This window comes from Papilio machaon, chromosome 23 (assembly GCF_912999745.1).
Source record: "Papilio machaon chromosome 23, ilPapMach1.1, whole genome shotgun sequence".
Lineage (NCBI taxonomy): Eukaryota > Metazoa > Arthropoda > Insecta > Lepidoptera > Papilionidae > Papilio > Papilio machaon.
In genome coordinates, this window is record NC_060008.1 from 5,934,956 (window position 1) to 5,955,163 (window position 20,208).

The 20,208-nt window shown below is 40.4% G+C and overlaps 3 protein-coding genes across 5 annotated transcripts; all 3 read left to right on the forward strand.

The window, feature by feature from the left end:
* Positions 1-335: 335 nt before the first annotated feature.
* On the forward strand, positions 336-9,206 carry LOC106707730 (fez family zinc finger protein 1). The gene is made up of 2 exons (XM_014499144.2): positions 336-494; positions 8,033-9,206. The coding sequence occupies exon 2, from the start codon at positions 8,046-8,048 to the stop codon at positions 9,204-9,206; it is 1,161 nt and encodes a 386-aa protein (XP_014354630.2). The 5' UTR covers positions 336-494; positions 8,033-8,045.
* A 435-nt stretch (positions 9,207-9,641) lies between these two features.
* LOC123722310 lies at positions 9,642-13,637 on the forward strand. 3 transcript variants are annotated; one of them, XR_006756466.1, is made up of 3 exons: positions 9,642-9,985; positions 11,064-11,215; positions 13,146-13,637. XR_006756466.1 is itself a non-coding variant. In XM_045683708.1 (3 exons), exons 1-3 carry the CDS (start codon positions 10,136-10,138, stop codon positions 13,167-13,169), a joined length of 708 nt encoding a protein of 235 aa, XP_045539664.1. In that variant the 5' UTR covers positions 10,107-10,135; the 3' UTR covers positions 13,170-13,637. The 3 variants fall into 3 exon arrangements, 1 of the variants encoding a protein (XP_045539664.1); XR_006756467.1 differs by having other exon boundaries at positions 9,642-9,964; XM_045683708.1 differs by lacking the exon at positions 9,642-9,985 and adding an exon at positions 10,107-10,667.
* A 482-nt stretch (positions 13,638-14,119) lies between these two features.
* LOC123722329 lies at positions 14,120-15,070 on the forward strand. Its single transcript, XM_045683808.1, has 2 exons — positions 14,120-14,228; positions 14,403-15,070. The coding sequence occupies exons 1-2, from the start codon at positions 14,120-14,122 to the stop codon at positions 15,068-15,070; spliced, it is 777 nt and encodes a 258-aa protein (XP_045539764.1).
* The last annotated feature ends 5,138 nt before the right edge of the window (positions 15,071-20,208 follow it).

Genomic DNA, 20,208 nt, shown 5'->3' on the forward strand with positions numbered 1-20,208 from the left:
TGCATTATGCACGGACCCGCCCGCTGGCCCGCCGGAGCGCGTGCGAGCGGGACAAGCAAATGCGGCTGCGGCAATACCGAGCCAGACGGCGATAGCGGCGACGCAAGTGCACATCCTTGGTGCGCGGGGCGCAGGGCGGGGCTCCGGTGAATTATTGAAGGCGGCGACCGCCCTTTGGGCTGCGAGTGCCGGGGGCGGGCGGGCCGGGGGGGGTGCGCGGGGGGCGCGGGGGGCGCCACTTGCCGCGCGCCTTTCCGCTGTCGCGCCAACTCGAGCAGCGAGCAGTGCGGCTGCGGCCATCTTCTGCCGAGCCGCCGGGTGCGATGACCGTACTGCTCACTTGCTGGTGACACTGCTGCACACCTGCGGCTGAGAGGTGAACATCGGGCGACGGTGACCATCAGGAGACGGTGACAGCCGAACCTTGGACAGTGGTGGTCGCGGCCAGTGACATGGAAAAAAGTGTTTAATTCGACAAGTGTGGTTTGAATCAGGTTGGTGTCTTTTTTTTACCTTAAATCTTATATTTCAAATCAATTAAAAATCATCGAAACCCAAAATAAACTTCTCCAAAAAAGTCCAATTAAATAAAAAAATATATAATGTCATCTTTAAAAATCCTCGTGCAACTGAAGGATAATTGTAGGTGTACCTACTCTACCTTTATGTACCTACATTCGCCCATTGAAAAACATATTCCATTTTTCACTGATTTAATTAAACGACATACAATGGCTAAAGGATCTCTTGAGATGCTTTAAGAGGTCCTTAATCATTGTCTCAGATTTAGAACACAAGAACAGACTACTAATTTTTTTTTAATTCGGCGCGGACGGAAATGCGGACGATAGCTAGTACTACATAAGCGGGGAAAACGGTTTTCAAATTTACCGCCGGGAAATTCTTCAACTGTTTCTACTTCCATTCGTTGTATACAAGCATTAGAGTAGTGTAGGTATTAGAATTTATCTATGAAGGCAGAAATCTGTCTTGTAGTTAGATATCTACCTACTTATAATTTATCATAGTCGATCTTATGGTTCTAGTAAAGATCTCCACCACTATAATATCAATAAGACTGGTACAAGAATTGTTATAATTATACATCAAGAAACTTCTTGTCTTGATGTTGTTTTAACCTAACTAAGGGTTTTTCAAACAAGCTTCCTCACTTTAAAGTCGGCAACTCATCTACTTACATCTACTTTTACTCTGGTGTTGCAGTTGTCAATGGGCATCAATGACCTATTTTTATTAAATGTCCCACTGCTCGTTTGTTTCCATATCATAAAAAAGTACCACTAAACATAGAGATGGACATCCAAACTAAATAGCCTACTACTGATTTTTTCTTATAACATCGGCCGACAAAGACTCGCGTCAAAACGAACGTCTCAAAGATCTATTACCAACTAAATCCTTTACATTTAACACTTGCGATGAGAGATTAGGATTAGACGTAATCCTTCCGGACTGACAGACAGACGATATATTTACAAACACCTCAATAACGGTCAGCTACAAAGATGCCGCCAGGAAGCTGATTGTGCTGCGGACGTCCGACTGTACACAACTCTTGGTAATTTTTAACAAATTAACGACACCAAAATAGGGATTATAATAGTTTTTTTCCACTATTTGCAAACGTATGCATCTTCAGGCAACCTTCAACACGTGTAATACGACTAGCAAATTAGCAATTTTAACTTTAGTATTCAATGTAAAATGAATACTAAAGTTAAAATTGCTAATTAGTAAAAACACTATCTCACTAATCCTTCTAGTGCGCGATTCAACTGACCCTATTCTTTTGCTCCTCTCCTCGAGACTTTACCTATGGTATTTTTATTTCAACTAAGAGAGACTTCAAATTATTTCATCGCTCGCAGATTTAGATACAGTTGAGTAAGTTAAATTGCGACCATGATACATTCGTTACGACTTCTGTAATGTCCGATATTCAATCTGGTAACATTTTTTATTAGCCGACTTCAAAAAGAAGGAGGTTATCAATTCGACTTTATTTTTTTATGTGAAATTTGAAATTTAAAGAACGTTATAGCAATAGCAAAACATGATCAATTAGTTAACGGGCAATTAAATATTTTTGTTGTATGCCGTTTCATACAAAGTAACTAAGACACTGAGATAATTTTCAGGTCTATCTCAAGGACCGATTATAGATTTCGACTGTGAATCTACGTGTTACGCCATTAGTTTATGTGTGCCGCGTTATCTAATCTCAACGTTTTAAGTTAGCTACTTTCGCATAACATTTTCAAATTCGTCGATTTGTAAAATACGTCATTCTCTCCCTGTAAGGTAAATTTAAATCGGAACGTGTCCTTCATCAGCTAATAAGTACGTTTAGTTTGAAAACAATTGTTACGAAAATTAATAAACCCCTCGCAATAAGTACGAGGATTTGTAATTAAATGAATACACCGTCTCCATCGGAAAGGTTAATACGATGCGCGGACACAATATGAGGTGTGGGGCGCGTATTGCAGCTCAATCGCGCGGACCTGAGCCATTACCTCACGCCGCCGCTAACAAGCGCCCTCCGGAGGGCTAATTCCTCTCCCTCGGCTACGGGGATCAGGTGCGATAGGGGTGAAGGGTGATCTCGTATAATGTCACGTGATTTCACAATTATGCGACGTGTGAAGAGGTTTTTATAATTCTTAAACATCTCCTGTTCAAAGGTGTCGGATATAAACTGTACAAATTTAAATTTACAATGAAGTCACCCCCAACCCTTAGGTGTTAGAGCTCAGTAGTGAGATTTTATCTTAACTATAATTATCATTGTAAATATGTATATATTTTCCTATCACGGATAGAAAAGAAAATGTTTAACTATTAGAGACATTTGAAAAACAAGTTTTTAATTTTGTACTTTACGTATTTAGTGGACAATCAGGCAATATGAAACAGGCACATTCGTCTAATATTGCCTCTTATCAAATGAAATACTTATGTGAAATTTATTCGCGTCTTATAATTTTAAAAGTTTTAGTTAAATAATGTCAATTTGCAGTGAATTAACATCTAGTCATTCATATATTACATCAATCTCGGCGCAGAGTGACGACGTGATTAAGTCTAGTTAAGTGGTTGTCCCGCGGGAAGCGAAGCCGGGACCAATTACAAGTGACAAATATTTGTATCGTAGTGACACGCGCCGCCGCGGACCCGACATATCGGGGCTATTGCGGTGTTTGTACTTCTACTAATCCAATGGATTAATGTGCTTATTAATTTACTACGGGAAACTAGTTTAAAGATTTGTTAGTGATTAGGTAACAAGATAGAATTAAGTACCTACTACTTATAAGTACTACGTACGCTGCTTACGAGTACTAGTAAGTAGCACTTGCGCCCAAAATATGTTTCTAAAGTCGAATTTCATCTTATAAATCTCACAATAATTAAAGTGACATATAAAGAGAAATAAATCATGCATATAACTGAAAAAATTCCATTTCACTATAACTTAGCACAATATAATTTTAATGGTGTAATTGTCCGCAAACCATCGGATAATCTGTTCTTGATAACAAAATGATCGTGAAGCCTCCACTTCCGGCGGACGCGGCCTCTCCACGCGTCATATTCTGTTGACATTTGCTGCGCTAACTAAGGGTAAAAAGATTGATATAATCTGTGCTCTTCTACAACTGTCAATTGAGATTTTAACGATGACACTCAATGACATTCCATTTAAGGCCGAAATCAATAATCTATCTCAAAGGATATCCGCGGTTTATTAATCATTAAGATTAATAATTTTAAGCCATTTGATTTAAGACCCTATCTAAACATAGCAATAGCAATGGAAAAACATGTTTTACATAGAGCATGTTCTTTTACTTTTAATTTTCGAATTCATCTCAATTTCATTGAATTTCGGCCGTTAGAAGATTATAAAAGGTGATGAATGATCCTCAAACATTTTTGAATTAATTATTTTATACAGTAGGAGTCCTTATTTAGCTTATTTATAATCGAGCCTTTTATTGTGATTAACCATGGATTTCTGAGGCTATAATCTCTGTATAAACCTTTGACAAAAGAGATAACAGTATTTTTAAAGGGATATTTTGGTGTCAGAAACCCATGGTAAGTAGGTAAAGGTACACAAATGACTAGTTATTACTGGTCAACACAAAATATTCAAATAAACTACATAATTTAAAAAAATCAAACGATTACAGTCTTCCATTCCCCGTCCCCTGTCACCGGCGGTACTTAACGTCAGGGCTAGTTAGCGTTCCGGCATCGAACCCGCTACCGTCACCACAGTACCCCGCTACCCCGCTGCCAGACGGCAGCATTGTGGTCCGCTGGATCGCGCTAATTCGAACCCCGACATCTCGTCGTGACAGCTCCACTGATGTATGACCACACTTGCAATTTTGAATGCTAAACGGACGAGTTTCAAATCGCTTTATATTTTATAAAAAAATATAGCGAACGAATTAGGATTAATGATGGTTCTGTTTTGCTGTAAGTATAGTTTATAACTCATAAATATGTGGCGAACATAAACGTATATGATTAAAACTTCTGTCATTGTATATAACGTTAGAGAAATGTGTTTTGTGCGGACGCATCTTCAGACACGACCGCGACATACTATTTCTTTAGTTAGTAGCAGAACCACACATGACTTTAAATAAGTTTCCTTTTTATTTATTATACATTTAGTTCATAAAATAAATATTAAACTTAAGATTATGCAAAGAAATAGTCTGTCGCGGTCGTGTCTGAAGACGCGTCCGCACAAAACACCTTTCTCTAACGTTATATACAATGACAGAAGTTTTCATAATATAGGTTTATATTCAATGCATATTTATAAATATAATTTATTCTTACAGTAAAACAGAATCATCATTAATCCTATTTCATATCTCATTCGTTCGTATTACTTCTAGTCTTAGTACAGAGTCCTATAATGATATAAATGCCATAAGCATACATATTAGAAAATAATCGACTCCCGGACCTCGATCCATAAATCCAAATGAAATGTCAACATATCCGCACAACCACTTACCACTCGTAATAAACAATTTACACCACAAAACCACCCCTGCCCCTTGTAATAAGCGATTTCCAACCACCAAAATATCTAGAGCCCAATCCAAACACGAAGACTCAAACAACAAATATAAATTGAAAGTTCCAGTTAAATTAGTTCTACTGAGTTATTTGCAGTAATCTTTCCAGAACATTGAGACCCCTAGTCTCTCATAAATGACAGCAAATACGAGATCAAACGTAATTGGTTGTTTGCAGATTTCGTGTATAGAATTGGAAAAGAGACAGATATATAAATAAGCATGTGTTAGAGGGAGTCAGCTGGAAGCGTTTAAGCGCTCAGGGGATTACGCCTGTCGCCTGTCGGACGTCGCGCACACTAATGACGTCTTGTCTTGACAGATGTCAATTTGACATTAGGTTAGAAATGGCGCGCTTTTATATTTTGAGGAGTTATGATTTTTCTTATTTCACTCCATAATTGAGCAATGGAATGGAAAAGAAACATATTTGAAAAATATTGTCAACGTGAATAATTTAACTTTTAAGTTTTTTTTAATTAATAGATTAGGATTCCACTGCAATAAATATTTATCATAAGTAATAAAGCATAAATAATTGTAAATTACTGATAAAGCGTTAATTTTACTAAAAACAAAATTGATATGTAAACTAAATTGTAAACCGCTGACTTTTTTGCCAAATTAATTTACCAAACTAATTGACAATGAACTCTATGCCATGTACAAATAATTGTTTTTAACTTGTCATCGCGTGTAAGTGCTAGAATGTGTCCAATCTGCTAATATCGGGAATTGGGTGTCGATTAGATGGGATGCTGAGGCGATAAGTTACAGGGGAGGGGTATGGGAAGGGGTAGAAGGGTGGGGGATGCGGCCACTTCCATGCTATTACGATATTACGAGATGTGCGATAAGACAGCTCCGCCGTGGCCGTCCCGCCGCCCGGCACATTATCTGATCGGCAAAGGCAGTACGAGTGCACTTTTAACTGATATTGGTGATTTAATGGATAAGTTGACATCATTCACTGATTATACTGCTAAAAGGAGTATGGTTCTGGCTCTAAACTAAAACTTGTTATAAAAAAATTACGACATCTATCAAAAGTTAAAGATTTCGTTCGTATGAACAGTGAGCGATCGTAAATCCATACAAACATTAAAATATAACAAGAACTGTGGGCTAATGCGATGAGATTTTTAGTCTGTATAGGAGAATTGCAAATAATATGTATACAAAAGCTATTACATACTCACACATGCCCTGAATTTGTGGTGACCTTGTTATTTAATAGAGGGAAAATTATTTGTTGTTTTTTTTTTCGAATACAAAATCTTTAAAACATTTAACTTGACATGTGTTGTAATTGAATTGCACATATCAAGAGCAATTTGTTTTAACCCACTATGACTCGATGTCAACTTTAAACAGCAACGGTCTTTAAACAATCGCCACTCAGCGACCGGCCAGGAATGTATGAGAGTGCATGGTCTGTATTGTATGAAAGGTATTGTTGGGACAACATCGCGACTGCGGCAGCTGCGCGCGCGCTTATGTTTCCCTTTTTGTTTTATTTATACAAAGAATTATTTAATAAACTTCCTTTAAGATTTGGTACAACAAGGGTAGATTTTATTGCACGAGAAGGACATTATTGTTTCGAAATTCTGTGTAACTTACTAGTACAGAACTTCAAAAATTGATATTAAAACCTTTCCATCCAATCTACTCGTATACTTCGTATAAAGCAATAATCAGTGTAAATCCAAGCTAACTTTACCAAAATTGCTTTTGGTTCTTGTTATAAAAACATGTATATTCATGATAGGATCTTCGTCTTTTTGTTTTCATAAGCCTGTACTCAAGGAGAAGCTTGTAGTCAACAAGTTATTTTTCTATGTTATGAGATCAATTCCAACATTCGCAACAACACAACTATGGTGAAAACATACGTCAATAACACCCAATTATAAAACTTAGATTTGTAATGATCATACGCTTCATAAATCCCATACAACCGGAGCCTGATGACGTCAGCGCACAGCCCGAGGCCCTGATCGCGAACCCCGAACCCCGGCGCGTCCCCGCGGCCAGCACTATGACGAGAACAATACGCACTACGACAGCAATTACCCGGTGCCGCGGCCGCTCAGCATATTGTCAGCTCTCAGACCCCAGCACGCTTTGTTCTATAAGAGCCGTTACCAGCCCTTCGGCTTTTAATTGCACACGTATTGAACAAATAAATTAAAGTTTAGGTTCCGAGACGAGATTGTGGCTTCATCGGTGACTTCTGAGCCTGACTACCAGCCCGCTACGAGTACGTTCTAATACCTAACAAACCGACATCTGTATTCTGTACATCGCGTGCGGCGTGTAGCGGCTTGCTAGTGATATACTTAGGTATAGGTAGTAGGCTATAAATGCTTATTCTTTTCTGCACCTCTTATTATTTGAAAATAAATAAATAATCATCGGTAATTAGATAAGTAAGTACTCCAGCATCAACTCTTTTTATTCCTGCGGTAAATAACATGCTGTTGTAAATATTGTTCCTAAGTGGTAAAACGCACGTCACAAAAGCACATTGTACAATGAGACCGCAGAGAAAAGCGGTCTCCACAATCGACATCGATTGCAATATTTGAAAAACGTTTCTGGTGTGTATTGTGTCCTACCGCCCCACGCCCCTCGCACCCCCCGCAACCCGCTCCACTAATTACTAACGCGAGAGCACGGTGCCCTCCGCCTCCGCCCGCCATTCATCAACACCAAAGCGAATGCTGAATGTTTGCAAACGATTTCTCCACAAAGCTCGCAGCGACAAGGGTCCGCCGCCCGCCGCCCGCCGCCCGCCGCCGCACGCACCCTACCAATTTACTTAAAACAACCGCTCGACAACTCTTTGTCGCAGACCGCTCGACGACAACACTCCCTGACTGACTGACACTCCCTCTCCGCAGGTGAACAGCAGCTATGCAGCCGTTCCCGTGTGCCGGCCGCCCGGACGGCCCGCGCGAGTCCTCGCCTGAGCGCGCCTGCTCGCCCGACACCCCCGCGCCTCCCGCGCCCCCAGCACCCGCCGCACCAGTCCTGAACTTCTCTATCGCACGGCTCATGGAGCCCGACCGGAGGAAGTGCGCCTCGCCGGAGCCCCCGCCCGCGCCCCACTTCCTGTCATACGGCGCACAGCTGCTGGACTCCGCCTTCAAACAGTACATCCCCGCGGCGCGCCGCCAGCTCGCTGCGCACTACCCGTTGCTGTACTACGGGCCCGATCTCGTGTCTCTCACGTACGCACATCAGCTGCAGCTGCCGCGCCCGCCGCCCGCGCCCGCTCGCCGCCCGCCCAGCCCGCGAGCCGCGCCTGACCACGCCGTCTCCTCCACCACGGGCCCCGCGCCCTCACCCTCGCCTGCCAAAAGCAAGAGCTTCGCGTGCGGCGACTGCGGCAAGGTGTTCAACGCTCACTACAACCTGACGCGGCACATGCCCGTGCACACCGGCGCGCGCCCTTTCGTCTGCAAGGTGTGCGGCAAAGGTTTCCGGCAGGCCTCCACGCTCTGTCGGCACAAGATCATCCACACCTCAGAGAAACCCCACAAATGCCTCACGTGCGGCAAGGCGTTTAACCGCTCCTCCACGTTAAATACGCACGCGCGCATCCACGCCGGCTACAAACCCTTCGTCTGCGAGTTTTGCGGTAAGGGCTTCCACCAGAAGGGCAACTACAAGAACCACCGGCTGACGCACAGCGGCGAGAAAGCGTACAAGTGCAACATCTGCAATAAAGCCTTCCACCAGATCTACAACCTGACATTCCACATGCACACTCACAACGAGCGCAAGCCCTTCACGTGCAGCATTTGCGCCAAAGGTTTCTGCCGCAATTTCGACCTGAAAAAGCACACGCGTAAGCTGCACCTGGGGGCGACGGGCACGCACAACGACTCCTCGCTTGACACGCAGGACGAGTCCACGCAGGAGGCGGCAGCCAGTCCTTCACGCGGTGAGGCGGGCGGCACTGGGGGCGCGGGCGAAGCGGGGCGGGAGGGCAGCGCGGCCTTCAGGCCTTTCTTGGGCGCCGGGTACCCGCCACTGTTGCAGCCCGCCGGGTTCTTTTCCAAGCTGTTGTGACCGCCGCCACCTCCCGCCGGATACTACAACGGCTTCGCAGACCAGTGAATTGATTGTGGATTTGACTAAAATATATTTATTCATTATAAAAGTGGAACTTTCCTGAATAATGCAGATTATATATGTATTTGACGACTAGTGTTTAGAGAATTCCTTATGTTCGCGCCAATTCGCCCTTGGGATATGCGCCTGCCATTTTTCAACGAGCAACGGCGTAATTTTAGGATCACCGTCATAGAATTAAGATTTGTTAATTTAAATTAATTTTTAACTGTGTCATTCTGTTCGCTGTTATCGATCAACTCGCATTATACGTCTCTTCCCTCTCTGGCAAAAATTTGTTTTATTCCGTATAAAACTCACTAACTTTTACATGGTCAGCTTCGAGCCAAATTATATATTGTTAATAACCAGTGGAGTAAATAATTTCGTCGATTTCTACGGATTTAACGAAGATCTTGAAGAAGACATTAGTTCGTCCGGAGGTCGTGTGAAGGACATCTTGAGAACAAAGAAACGGACAAACATACTCAGCACCGCACAGTGTTTAATGGAAGTTTATTAATATTTTGATCATTTGTGTAGTGTTGTTTAGTTTACTTTAAGATTATTTTTGTAAATTTTCAGATTTTTGCCTTTTTCCATATACAATGACCGAGGAGAGGGAATTAATTAAAAAGCGAGCGAGTTATAAAGGTCGCCTAACTGTATTTAGTAATTACATCAGCGATTTAAAGGAGCCTTTAACTTCGTCCCAGGTTAGCGAATTGAAGACCCGCGTAAGTAAAATTGATATTTTATATACAAACTACGATGAGGTCCAACTACGTTTAGAGTGTTTAGCCGACGATATTGACAGTCAAATTAGCGAACGAACCGATTTCGAGTCAATTTATTTTAAAATTGTTGCAAATGCGCAAGACTTAATAATGCGTCATGACAATAGTGAGCAAGACAATAGCGCACTAAGTTGCAGTAGTCCACAACGCAACAATAATATTGTTAAATTGCCAACTATACAGCTACCTAAGTTTAGTGGTTCATATAATAATTGGCTTGAGTTTAGAGACACTTTTTGTAGCTTAATACACTCGAACGATAGTATAGATAATATAAATAAGTTTCATTATCTTCGCGCGTCGCTCGAAGGGACAGCCGCTGTGGTTATTCAATCTATTGAATTTTCAGCCGGTAATTACTTAATTGCTTGGAATTTATTATGCGACCGGTTTGATAACAAAAGGTTATTGATACAGAATCATGTTGCTGCAATATTTAACATCGAGACAATTACAAAAGAGTCGAATTATATTTTAAAACGTACAATTGATACGATAAATAAAAATATAAGGGCTTTAGAATCGTTAGGAGAACCTGTAAGTTACTGGGATACGTTATTAATATACATAATTAGTCATAAATTAGATTCAAAAACGTATCGTGAGTGGGAGGAATATAAAGGTAGGTTGGACTGTAATACTGCTATTTCATTTCAATTATTTCTAACATTTCTACGAAATCGTGCAGACCTTTTAGAAACTTTAGAACTATCTCGTTGTTCTCAACCTGCACAAAAGAGGACAAGCAGTATTAAGAGTATGGTGTCGATTGCACAATGTCCAAAAATTCAAAATAATGAGAAGCCTTCGTTACAGTTATGTCCTAATTGCAAATGCGAACATAAATTAAGCGATTGTCCCAAGTTTTTAGAACTTAATTACGAACAGCGTTTGGAACTTTTACCCAAATTAAAGGTTTGTTTCAATTGTTTACGTTCAGGTCACTATGCAAACAATTGTAGAACTAACGGTTGCAAAATATGTAAAAAGCGACATAATGTTCTAATTCACATTCCAGATCTGAAGTATAAGCCAACAACTAATGTATGTTCTAACACTGAGGACCGCTCCGCACTTTCTCCCGCAAACCCGACACAAGGCAGTGACGAGCCCTCTGGTAATGTCACGTTGTCTGCTCAACTTTCAACCTACTTGCCCAACAGAACGCAGGTACTCTTAGCCACTTCCCTTATAAAAATAATTGACAACCGCGGCGGCGAGCGTCTCGCCCGCGCTGTGCTCGACAGCGGCAGCACTTCATGCCTTATTAGTGAACGATTAAAACAATCGTTAAATTTACCTACAATTAAGGTAAACGAGTCACTTTTGGGTATAAATAATTCAAAATCGCATATAGGCGAAATGTGTTGTTTACCCATTAAGTCGTTAAATGAAAACTTTTCGACAAAGATTTTCTGTTTTGTTTTGCCGAATATAACTGACGATGTGCCCAGTCAGCAAATAATTTTAAAAGACTTAAATTTACCTAGCAACCTCTGTTTAGCGGATCCCAACTTCCACACTCCATCTTCGGTGGATTTAATTATTGGTGCGGATGTTTTCTGGGATTTATTAGGGCTACGTAAAATTAGTTTAGGAGCCGGGAAACCCGTGCTATTTGAATCTAGTCTAGGGTGGCTAGTTTCAGGCCCTTTGTGTAATAGTGGCCAAGCGCGCTCGACTTCTGACTTTAAGTCTTATTTCGTGTCGGTAAAATCAAATAATAATGTCTCTTCGTGCAATGATTCCAGTGATGACATTCAAACCCTGTTAACGCGGTTTTGGCGCCTCGAGGAGGTCAGCCCTCAGTCTTCATCTTTCTCCGAAGAAGAGAAAATGTGCGAAGAACATTTTATCAAAAATACATCTCGTCAGGCAGACGGTCGGTTCTGTGTCAGGTTGCCACTGACGCAGTCACCTGATGTATTAGGCGGCTCGCTGCAGCGCGCCAAGCATTGTTTACTTTCTCTAGAGAGAAAATTCAAAGGGCAATCCGAATTTAAAAATAATTATATTGAGTTTATGTCTGAGTACCTATCATTAGGTCATATGTCCGAATGTTCATTTGATTCACAGAGACAAGCTTACTATATTCCACATCACGGTGTAATTCGTCAGAGTAGCTCAACGACCAAACTCAGAGTTGTTTTCAACGCGAGCAGCCCCACTACTTCAGGTATTTCATTTAATGACCTTCAATTAGTAGGGCCTATCGTTCAGGATGATCTCTTGTCAATTCTTATTAGATTCCGACTTTACAAGTACGTGATATCTGCAGATGTCGAGAAGATGTATAGACAGATCGTTGTACATCCTGATGATCGACATCTTCAAAGAATTGTCTGGAGAGAAGATCCATCCGAGCCTCTGCGGACGTACGAGTTGAACACGGTCACGTATGGTACCGCCAGCGCCCCCTACCTCGCCACTAGGTGTTTAAAACAAATCGGTTTAGAGTGCAATGACGCCAACATTTCCGAAGTCATCATGCACGATTTCTATGTTGACGATTTATTAACTGGTGGCGATTCTATTCAGGAAGTGCTGGACATACGTGACAAAGTGTCAAAAGAGCTCGCGTCCGCAGGTATGCATCTCCGCAAATGGAAATCGAATGAACCTCGAGTGATTTTAAAGTCCGATGACCCCTCATTAAATTTAAACATTGGGTCCACGGAGCCTTGTAAAACATTAGGTCTCAGTTGGCTTATCGAATCAGATGATTTGCATTTTTCTACAAATAATATTAAATTAAATAAATTAACTAAGCGAGGACTACTTTCAGTCATTTCACAAATATTCGACCCGCTAGGTCTCTTAGCTCCCTGCATTATTTCCATGAAAATATTAATGCAAAAATTATGGCTTCTTAAACTTTCGTGGGACGATCCACTGCCTATAGAAATTATTAAATCGTGGCAAATAATTGCAGACAGCTTGCCTTTGTTAAGTTCTTTGCGTATTCCTCGTCTTGTACTTTGCAATAGTTACGACTCAATTGATTTACATATTTTTTGTGACGCATCGCAATCTGCCTACGGCGCATGTTTATACGTTCGTAGTTCAAGTGATAATGTTGTTTTGGTGCGGTTGCTTTCAGCAAAAAGTCGAGTGGCACCTATAAAGCCCACCACGATCCCGAGACTCGAGCTGTGCGCTGCGCTCGTCGGAGTGCGCCTTTACGAAAAGGTGTTACGTTCTCTACGAGTGCAAGTAAGATCAGTAACTTTTTGGACAGACTCCACAATCGTATTAGGCTGGTTAAAAATGTTGCCAAGTAAATTACAACCGTTTGTGCGTAACCGCGCAGCCGAGATATTAGATAAAACTAGCTCACACGTTTGGCGTCATGTTCCTACTGAATTGAACCCGGCAGATTATGTCTCACGCGGTGTCACTATTGAAAAGATACGCGATCTCGACATGTGGTGGTCAGGCCCTCAGTTTCTGAAGAATGATATTTCTTCTTGGCCAAAAAATGTTACGGCAAATGAGCGTTTACCTGAAACGCGTACTGAAATTACTTTAATTAATAATAACTCTAATAGATCTTTAATCAATTTCGAACGTTTTTCTAACTTTGTAAGATTACAACGCACCATGGCGTATGTATTAAGATTCATTAATATTTGTAAGAAACAGCGTCCACCAACACAATTTCTAACCAATGATGAACTTCAAAATTCTTTAATTGTTTTATTAAAATTATCACAAATCGAGTCATTCAATGAATACAATATTTTATTGCAGAATAAGCGCTTGCCCGCAAAGAACCATCTATTGAAATTTAATCCGTTTTTAGACAATAACAAAGTAATGCGTGTCGGCGGTCGCTTAGAAAATTCATTGTTTTCTTATGAAAAGAAACATCCTATTTTATTACAGTCCACTCATCATTTAACAAAAATACTTTTTAAATATATGCATGTTAAATTTTTACATGCTGGCCCTCGTTTATTATTGACGTCAATTAGAGAAACTTACTGGCCAATCGGTGGTCTAAATTTAGCTAAACGAACTTTTCGTAATTGTCATTTATGTTGTAGATTTAAGGGAAAGGTAGTGAATCCTATCATGGGTAACCTGCCGCAGCGACGTGTGACCGCAAGTGGCTATCCCTTCGAGACAGTTGGCATCGACTACGCCGGACCTATAATGTCAGCCAGTCGACAAGGACGCGGCTGTAAACTTGTCAAAGTATATATTATTGTTTTCGTGTGTTTCGCTACTAAGGCCATGCACATTGAGTTAGTAGGTGATTTGACAAGTAATAATTTTATGTCGGCTCTTCGTCGATTTATGTCACGTCGCGGCAAACCTAAACACATTTATTCCGATAACGGGACCTCATTCGTAGGTGCGTATAATGAAATCGGTCGTTTTATTAAAAGTTGTAACAATTCGCTGCCTGGTGACCTAGCTCTTGAAGGTATTAATTTCCATTTCCTACCTCCTCACGCCCCTCATTTCGGTGGTCTATGGGAGGCAGGCGTTAAATCTGTAAAGTTCCATCTCAAACGAATTCTTGGTAATTGTAACCTCACATACGAGGAATTAAACACTGTGCTGGTCCAAATTGAGGCAGTTCTCAACTCACGTCCGCTAACGCCGCTCTCAGCAGATCCTAGCGACCTGCTGCCATTGACGCCGGGACACTTCCTCATCGGCCGCCCCCTCACCGCGCTGCCGACTGACTGCTACGAGCAACACGTCACAGGAACACTGAGCCGATACCAACATTTGGAGCAACTTCGCCAACACTTTTGGCGCAGATGGAGCAAAGAGTATATATCGGAACTACAGTTGAGGACGAAATGGCGCTCTGATCTCAACCCTTTACAGGAAGGCGTCCTCGTCATCCTGAAGGAGGACAATCTACCGCCGCTGAAATGGCGGCTGGGTCGAGTCGTGGCAGTCCATCCCGGAGCGGACGGAGTATCCCGTGTGGCTGACGTGCGGACTGCGACAGGAGTCGTACGCCGCGCTTTTAGCAAGATCTGCCTGCTGCCTCAAGACGACATCTAGTTCTGTTGAAGGACGAGCCTTCAACGCCCGGGGGCATGTTCGCGCCAATTCGCCCTTGGGATATGCGCCTGCCATTTTTCAACGAGCAACGGCGTAATTTTAGGATCACCGTCATAGAATTAAGATTTGTTAATTTAAATTAATTTTTAACTGTGTCATTCTGTTCGCTGTTATCGATCAACTCGCATTATACGTCTCTTCCCTCTCTGGCAAAAATTTGTTTTATTCCGTATAAAACTCACTAACTTTTACACCTTATTATATGGGTTTGTGTTTGGAATTTGTTGAACCGTCCTGTTATCTGTTAGAGAATATTGCAAATGATATTAATATCCATTTCTAGTAATGTTTGTCGTAAAATCTGTAAAATCTACTCAGTTCTTGTGACTCAGGAAAGCAACTTTAAGCTGTGTACAGACAAAAATAAAGGTTAAACCACTTTTGTTGGCACAAAAAGTAAGAGATTAGTAAAAGGAACGAGAGATAGAAATTTTATGTTCCAAAGCTTTCTAAATTATGTATTAGGTCTTTTACAATGCCTCTATTTCATGTTGAATGTACTAAAATGTTAAAAGAATTTTGTAAATACTTCCGAGAGAGAGAATGTTAATAATTTAGAATATTGTTTATATAGATATTAAATCAAAATAAATAATTAAATTGTACTAGATGTAGAGTTAGTGTGCGCGATAGAGCGGTTTATGCAAAAATTAGTTTGAATTGTTATGTGTAGCGTTTCTGTAATGTAAATAAGAGGTAATGTACATAAGAAGTCGAGGTAAAGACCACTTACATATGGCGAACGGACAAATATAAGTATGTTTAATTTTCAATGTCATCAGAGACACTGCAGCTACGGGTGAGACTGGGCCTAGTCCAGTAAATATCTCTATGTCGGTCTACTTTGCGCCTTTGTTTCAAACTCTTGTAACCGATATTTTTAAAGTTTGATACTTACATATTGACCATCGGTAAAAATGTACTTGCTAATGATACTTCATCATGAGCTCATCGTCCCCACCGAGGAGATCGGAGCCTACCTTAAGTTAGGGGTGACTAGGATATAGTCAACCACGCTGGTGCTAGTTGACTTCACACATATCTTTTAATTTCTTCTCAGATATATGCTGGTTGCATTACGATGTTTTCCGTCATCGTAAGAACGTTGGAATGATTTTTATTGCGACAAAATGAGTAAAAATATATACGTGGTCTTGTTATTTATTTCGCTCGCTATATGTAAGGAACGGCAGTAGTTGTGTAATGTACATAGACGTACCTGATGCAATATTCACTCTATATGCAGATATATATCATGTCGAAACATATACTATCTTTTATTTTACACTAAACTTCCTTTTGATGTAAAAATCAACCCAAAAAAAGCATTAGTATGTAAACATAGGCCTGGGATTAAAAATTATATTATAATGCAAATAAAGCATTACGCGAAAGGAATGTTAAGCAAAGAATACTCTGGTTAGACTGAAAATAAAGTTGAAATCATCTAACTAAAAATCTATGTGAAAATAAAACAATTTTGTATAGTGGCAACGATTCGCACAAACTTTTGCTGACTAAGTAATGCTTGTGGCGATTATTATTATCTTATAAAAGCTATAATAGCCAGTTATTAGTATAACCTAATAGGTAGCATTATAGAGCGATGTATGTTCACGCCGCGCACCGGAGGGGGGGCGGCAGTCGTTGGCAAATTACTGCTCTGATGTGTCAAACGTCAATACATGCAGCGCTGTTCAAACTTTGTAGAGCCAATTTAATGTTCAATTTTTTTAAATTTACAGAAACACACTCAGACCTTACTAATTTAGAACTTAGTAGAAATAAGTACCTAGTTAAATTAATTTATTTTAGAATTGTTCAATTTAAACATACAGTCTAAAGCTGGATTTGAACCTACCTTCAAATAACCTGGTTTTACAGAGTAACATCTTAATTCATTCTAACTGCAACAGTCAGCAATTTAATGATAAACTCAAACTATCTTTAGTGTACACCAAGTGATTTCTCAAGCTATTAGACGAACCTGAGTTAGGTTTGATGTTGTTTTGTTAAAGCACTACAGGGCGCTGCTGTTGCCAACAGTTTCAACCAATTTGTGTGCAGTTTGAACATCTTTGTCGTATCAATCCGAAGCAGTAACCCGAGCCGTCGACTACACGGCACAATACCAGTGGCAGTTAGCACGCCGCTGTTTGAAGCCAAATAATACGGAACCATATCGCACTGCGCTTTTGTATCCGCCTTTATTGTCACCGCAAGTGTGACCATGCTTCCTCCCAGGAACCAGTACTTATGTGTGTTTTGAACATTTTTCATGTCACATAAACTTTTACCATTCTTGACCTAAAAGTGATAAAACGAATAAATGCACAAGGTATGCTGTCAAATAATATTGGAAATCATAACTTGATGGCGCTTTTATAGCAAGTGAAATTTTGTTTTTAATTCATTTTTGTATATATTTTTTGATTGTTGCTCTTATATCTTTGTTAAAAATAATAAACCTCATTAAATATAATATTTCATAAATCCTCGAATACACGATTGCAATTAGTTTAACTATTAAATTAAGTTTTGTCCTATAAAACACAAAATGTGCGTTGACACGAGCGGAAGTCGGCGGCGCGGTGTGGCGGGTGCGCGCGCGCAACGGCCGCGCGTCAAGTGACGCCATATTGTTTCCGACACAATGGCGGCCGAGCGCTTTTCCCGCGCACTAATTAAACTATAAGAATAAAAAGCTCCAACAACGGTGGCTTTTCGACTTTCAAATGAACAAAAACATTTTAGCATTGCATTGAATTGTCGGTTGCGACGTGGGAGTTTTGTAAAGTGTATTATTTGTACGTAATGAGGGTAGAGTTCAAAAGATGTTAACCATTAAAAGCTTTGCTCAAATGTAATGGGAAAAAATTATAAACAAACAGCTCCCGCCTTTTAAGTAAGGATTTTACCAACTTATGCGTAGAAAAAATATTTAAATGAAAATTTCTTTAGACAATATTCTAGTTAAAACACGTATTTTTATAAGAACTCAAAAACCTCATCGCAATCACGTAAAATGTCATCACTTTTATCATCAGAAATCATAAAAATTGAAAGACATAAAAGTCCAATAGTGGCATCTTATCAGCGTGTCAGCAGCAGGCAATCCCGCCCGAGGCTACACGCCACTCGACAGCGTGACAAACGCCGCGTAGCGACGTGACACAGCGGCGAGACATCGGCCCGGGTGACGTGACAGCCAATCACGGCGGGTGTCAGCGGGTGCCGCGAGGCCCAATTTGCGTCAGAAGCAACGCCATTGACTTCTTTTGTGTCATTGAAACACTCGACACTGTCATTGCCTCTCACTGACAACTTGCGGTGTTTCCACAAACAAGCGAATTAGTTTATGATCCCGCTGAAAATGAAATTGTTATTGACTTATTTCATTATGATCTAAGACGCGATATTTATTTCACAGTGAAATATTCAACATCAAGCATTGTCTAAAGATAAAGTAAGTAACTCAAGTTACTAAATCTGCAAGAACAAGGTCTGGTTAAGTTATTCTATTTTGAGTCGACTTAAAAAGAAGGAGGTTATCAATTCGACTGTTTTTTTTTTACACCTTATACTGCCGAGAAGTTGCTTAAAGAGAAAACTAGAAGAAATATAAAACTTCTACAATATATTTTAAAGATCATAGTTAGTTATTTATTGCAAAACACACAGATTATACACATACAGACAGTTATCTACTTATTTATAGAAAACTAGCTGTCGCCGCGACTCCGTCCGCGCGCAGTTAAAAAAAAAATAGATGTTGGCCGATTCTCAGACCTACTGAATATGCTCACAAAATTTCATCAGAATAGGTCAAGCCGTTTCGGAGGAGTATGGCAACGAAAACTGTGACACGAGAATTTTATATATTAGATAAAACAAAATAAACACAGTACAGTAATTATTAACACAATATCTGTACAAAGCAATACCTAAGCTATTACCTTAGGGTCCTCGACATCCGTCACAGGAGTACAGCATCAATCAAGGCCCGAGCCTGATGCGGGGCGACGGCGCTCATCAGGACCATATTGCAAGACCCTTTGTACGCTCCCTCCGCCCGCAGCCCTTAACCCTCTGCCCTCCGCCGGGGGACTGCGGGGAAGGAGGGAGACAATAAAACAAATCCGCGAACACTTCTCGCGGCCTAAAGCGAGGCAAAGACTAAAAATATAGTGCAGTTTCTTTAATATCCCTTTGTAAATAAAAAATAAATATTGTGTAATTTTTAATGGTAGTTTGATAGTTGATCATCGAAGTTTAAGGATAAGTAAAAATGTTACGGTAAGTATCTAATACTTAAAATCAGTTTAGTTAAAGGAGCACCTGGCTTTGATTTTGCAACAAGGCCAATTACGTATACTCAGTTAATTGTAAAGAAAAAAACAGCTAAATAAATACGAAAAGAGACTATTTCCATTATAAAAATGTAATTAACTTTAAAAATTTTACAACTTTTCATTTTATTTCTCCAAAAAACAAAACGGAGTCTCACTTTCAAAGACATTGCAATTCATACCTACAAGGTAAGTCTACGCAGTAGACCCTCTCGTTGTTAATCTTTGAAACAATTATGATTTTTTTGAGCCCTCGTGTTTTATATATGATAGGTTCAGTGGAGCGCAGTTAACACAATGTTTATTGAACTCGTTAACTGTTTATTAGTTGTGACCGGCGTGGGGGGCGCGGGGGGTGCGGGGGGCGCAGGTTGCAGAGAGCAAAGGGCCCCGCGTGAAGGGCACTCGACCGGCATATGGGTCTCAATATTAAATATTTATATTAACTTATTAATTGTTATGAATTTATAGATAACTCATCTGTAACAGCTTTGATTTATTGTTTATCTCTTTGATTAGTTTAGTCAATTTCCTTCCTTTCAAATGGTACTTGCGCAGTGTTTTTTTGAGGTTAAGGTTTACACTCCAACATCCACCTCTTTCTGTGTCAAGTAAGTTTTTATTTGGTAAGTAATTTATCTCTACTTAGCAATGGTTAAAAATTTATTTATTACACATATCACAAAGCAGTACATATCGTGAAGTTGTTGAGAAAAACTTCTTTTTCTC

Coding starts and splice junctions, on each gene's coding strand:
- LOC106707730 (XM_014499144.2), top strand. CDS start 8,046: ATGCAGCCGTTCCCGTGTGCCGGCCGCCCGGACGGCCCGCGCGAGTCC.
- LOC123722310 (XM_045683708.1), top strand. CDS start 10,136: ATGCGTCATGACAATAGTGAGCAAGACAATAGCGCACTAAGTTGCAGT. Junction 10,668..11,063: donor TGAGTGGGAGGAATATAAAG/GTAGGTTGGACT, acceptor TTCACATTCCAG/ATCTGAAGTATAAGCCAACA. Junction 11,216..13,145: donor ACTTGCCCAACAGAACGCAG/GTACTCTTAGCC, acceptor GGTTGCTTTCAG/CAAAAAGTCGAGTGGCACCT.
- LOC123722329 (XM_045683808.1), top strand. CDS start 14,120: ATGGGTAACCTGCCGCAGCGACGTGTGACCGCAAGTGGCTATCCCTTC. Junction 14,229..14,402: donor CAGTCGACAAGGACGCGGCT/GTAAACTTGTCA, acceptor CCTCATTCGTAG/GTGCGTATAATGAAATCGGT.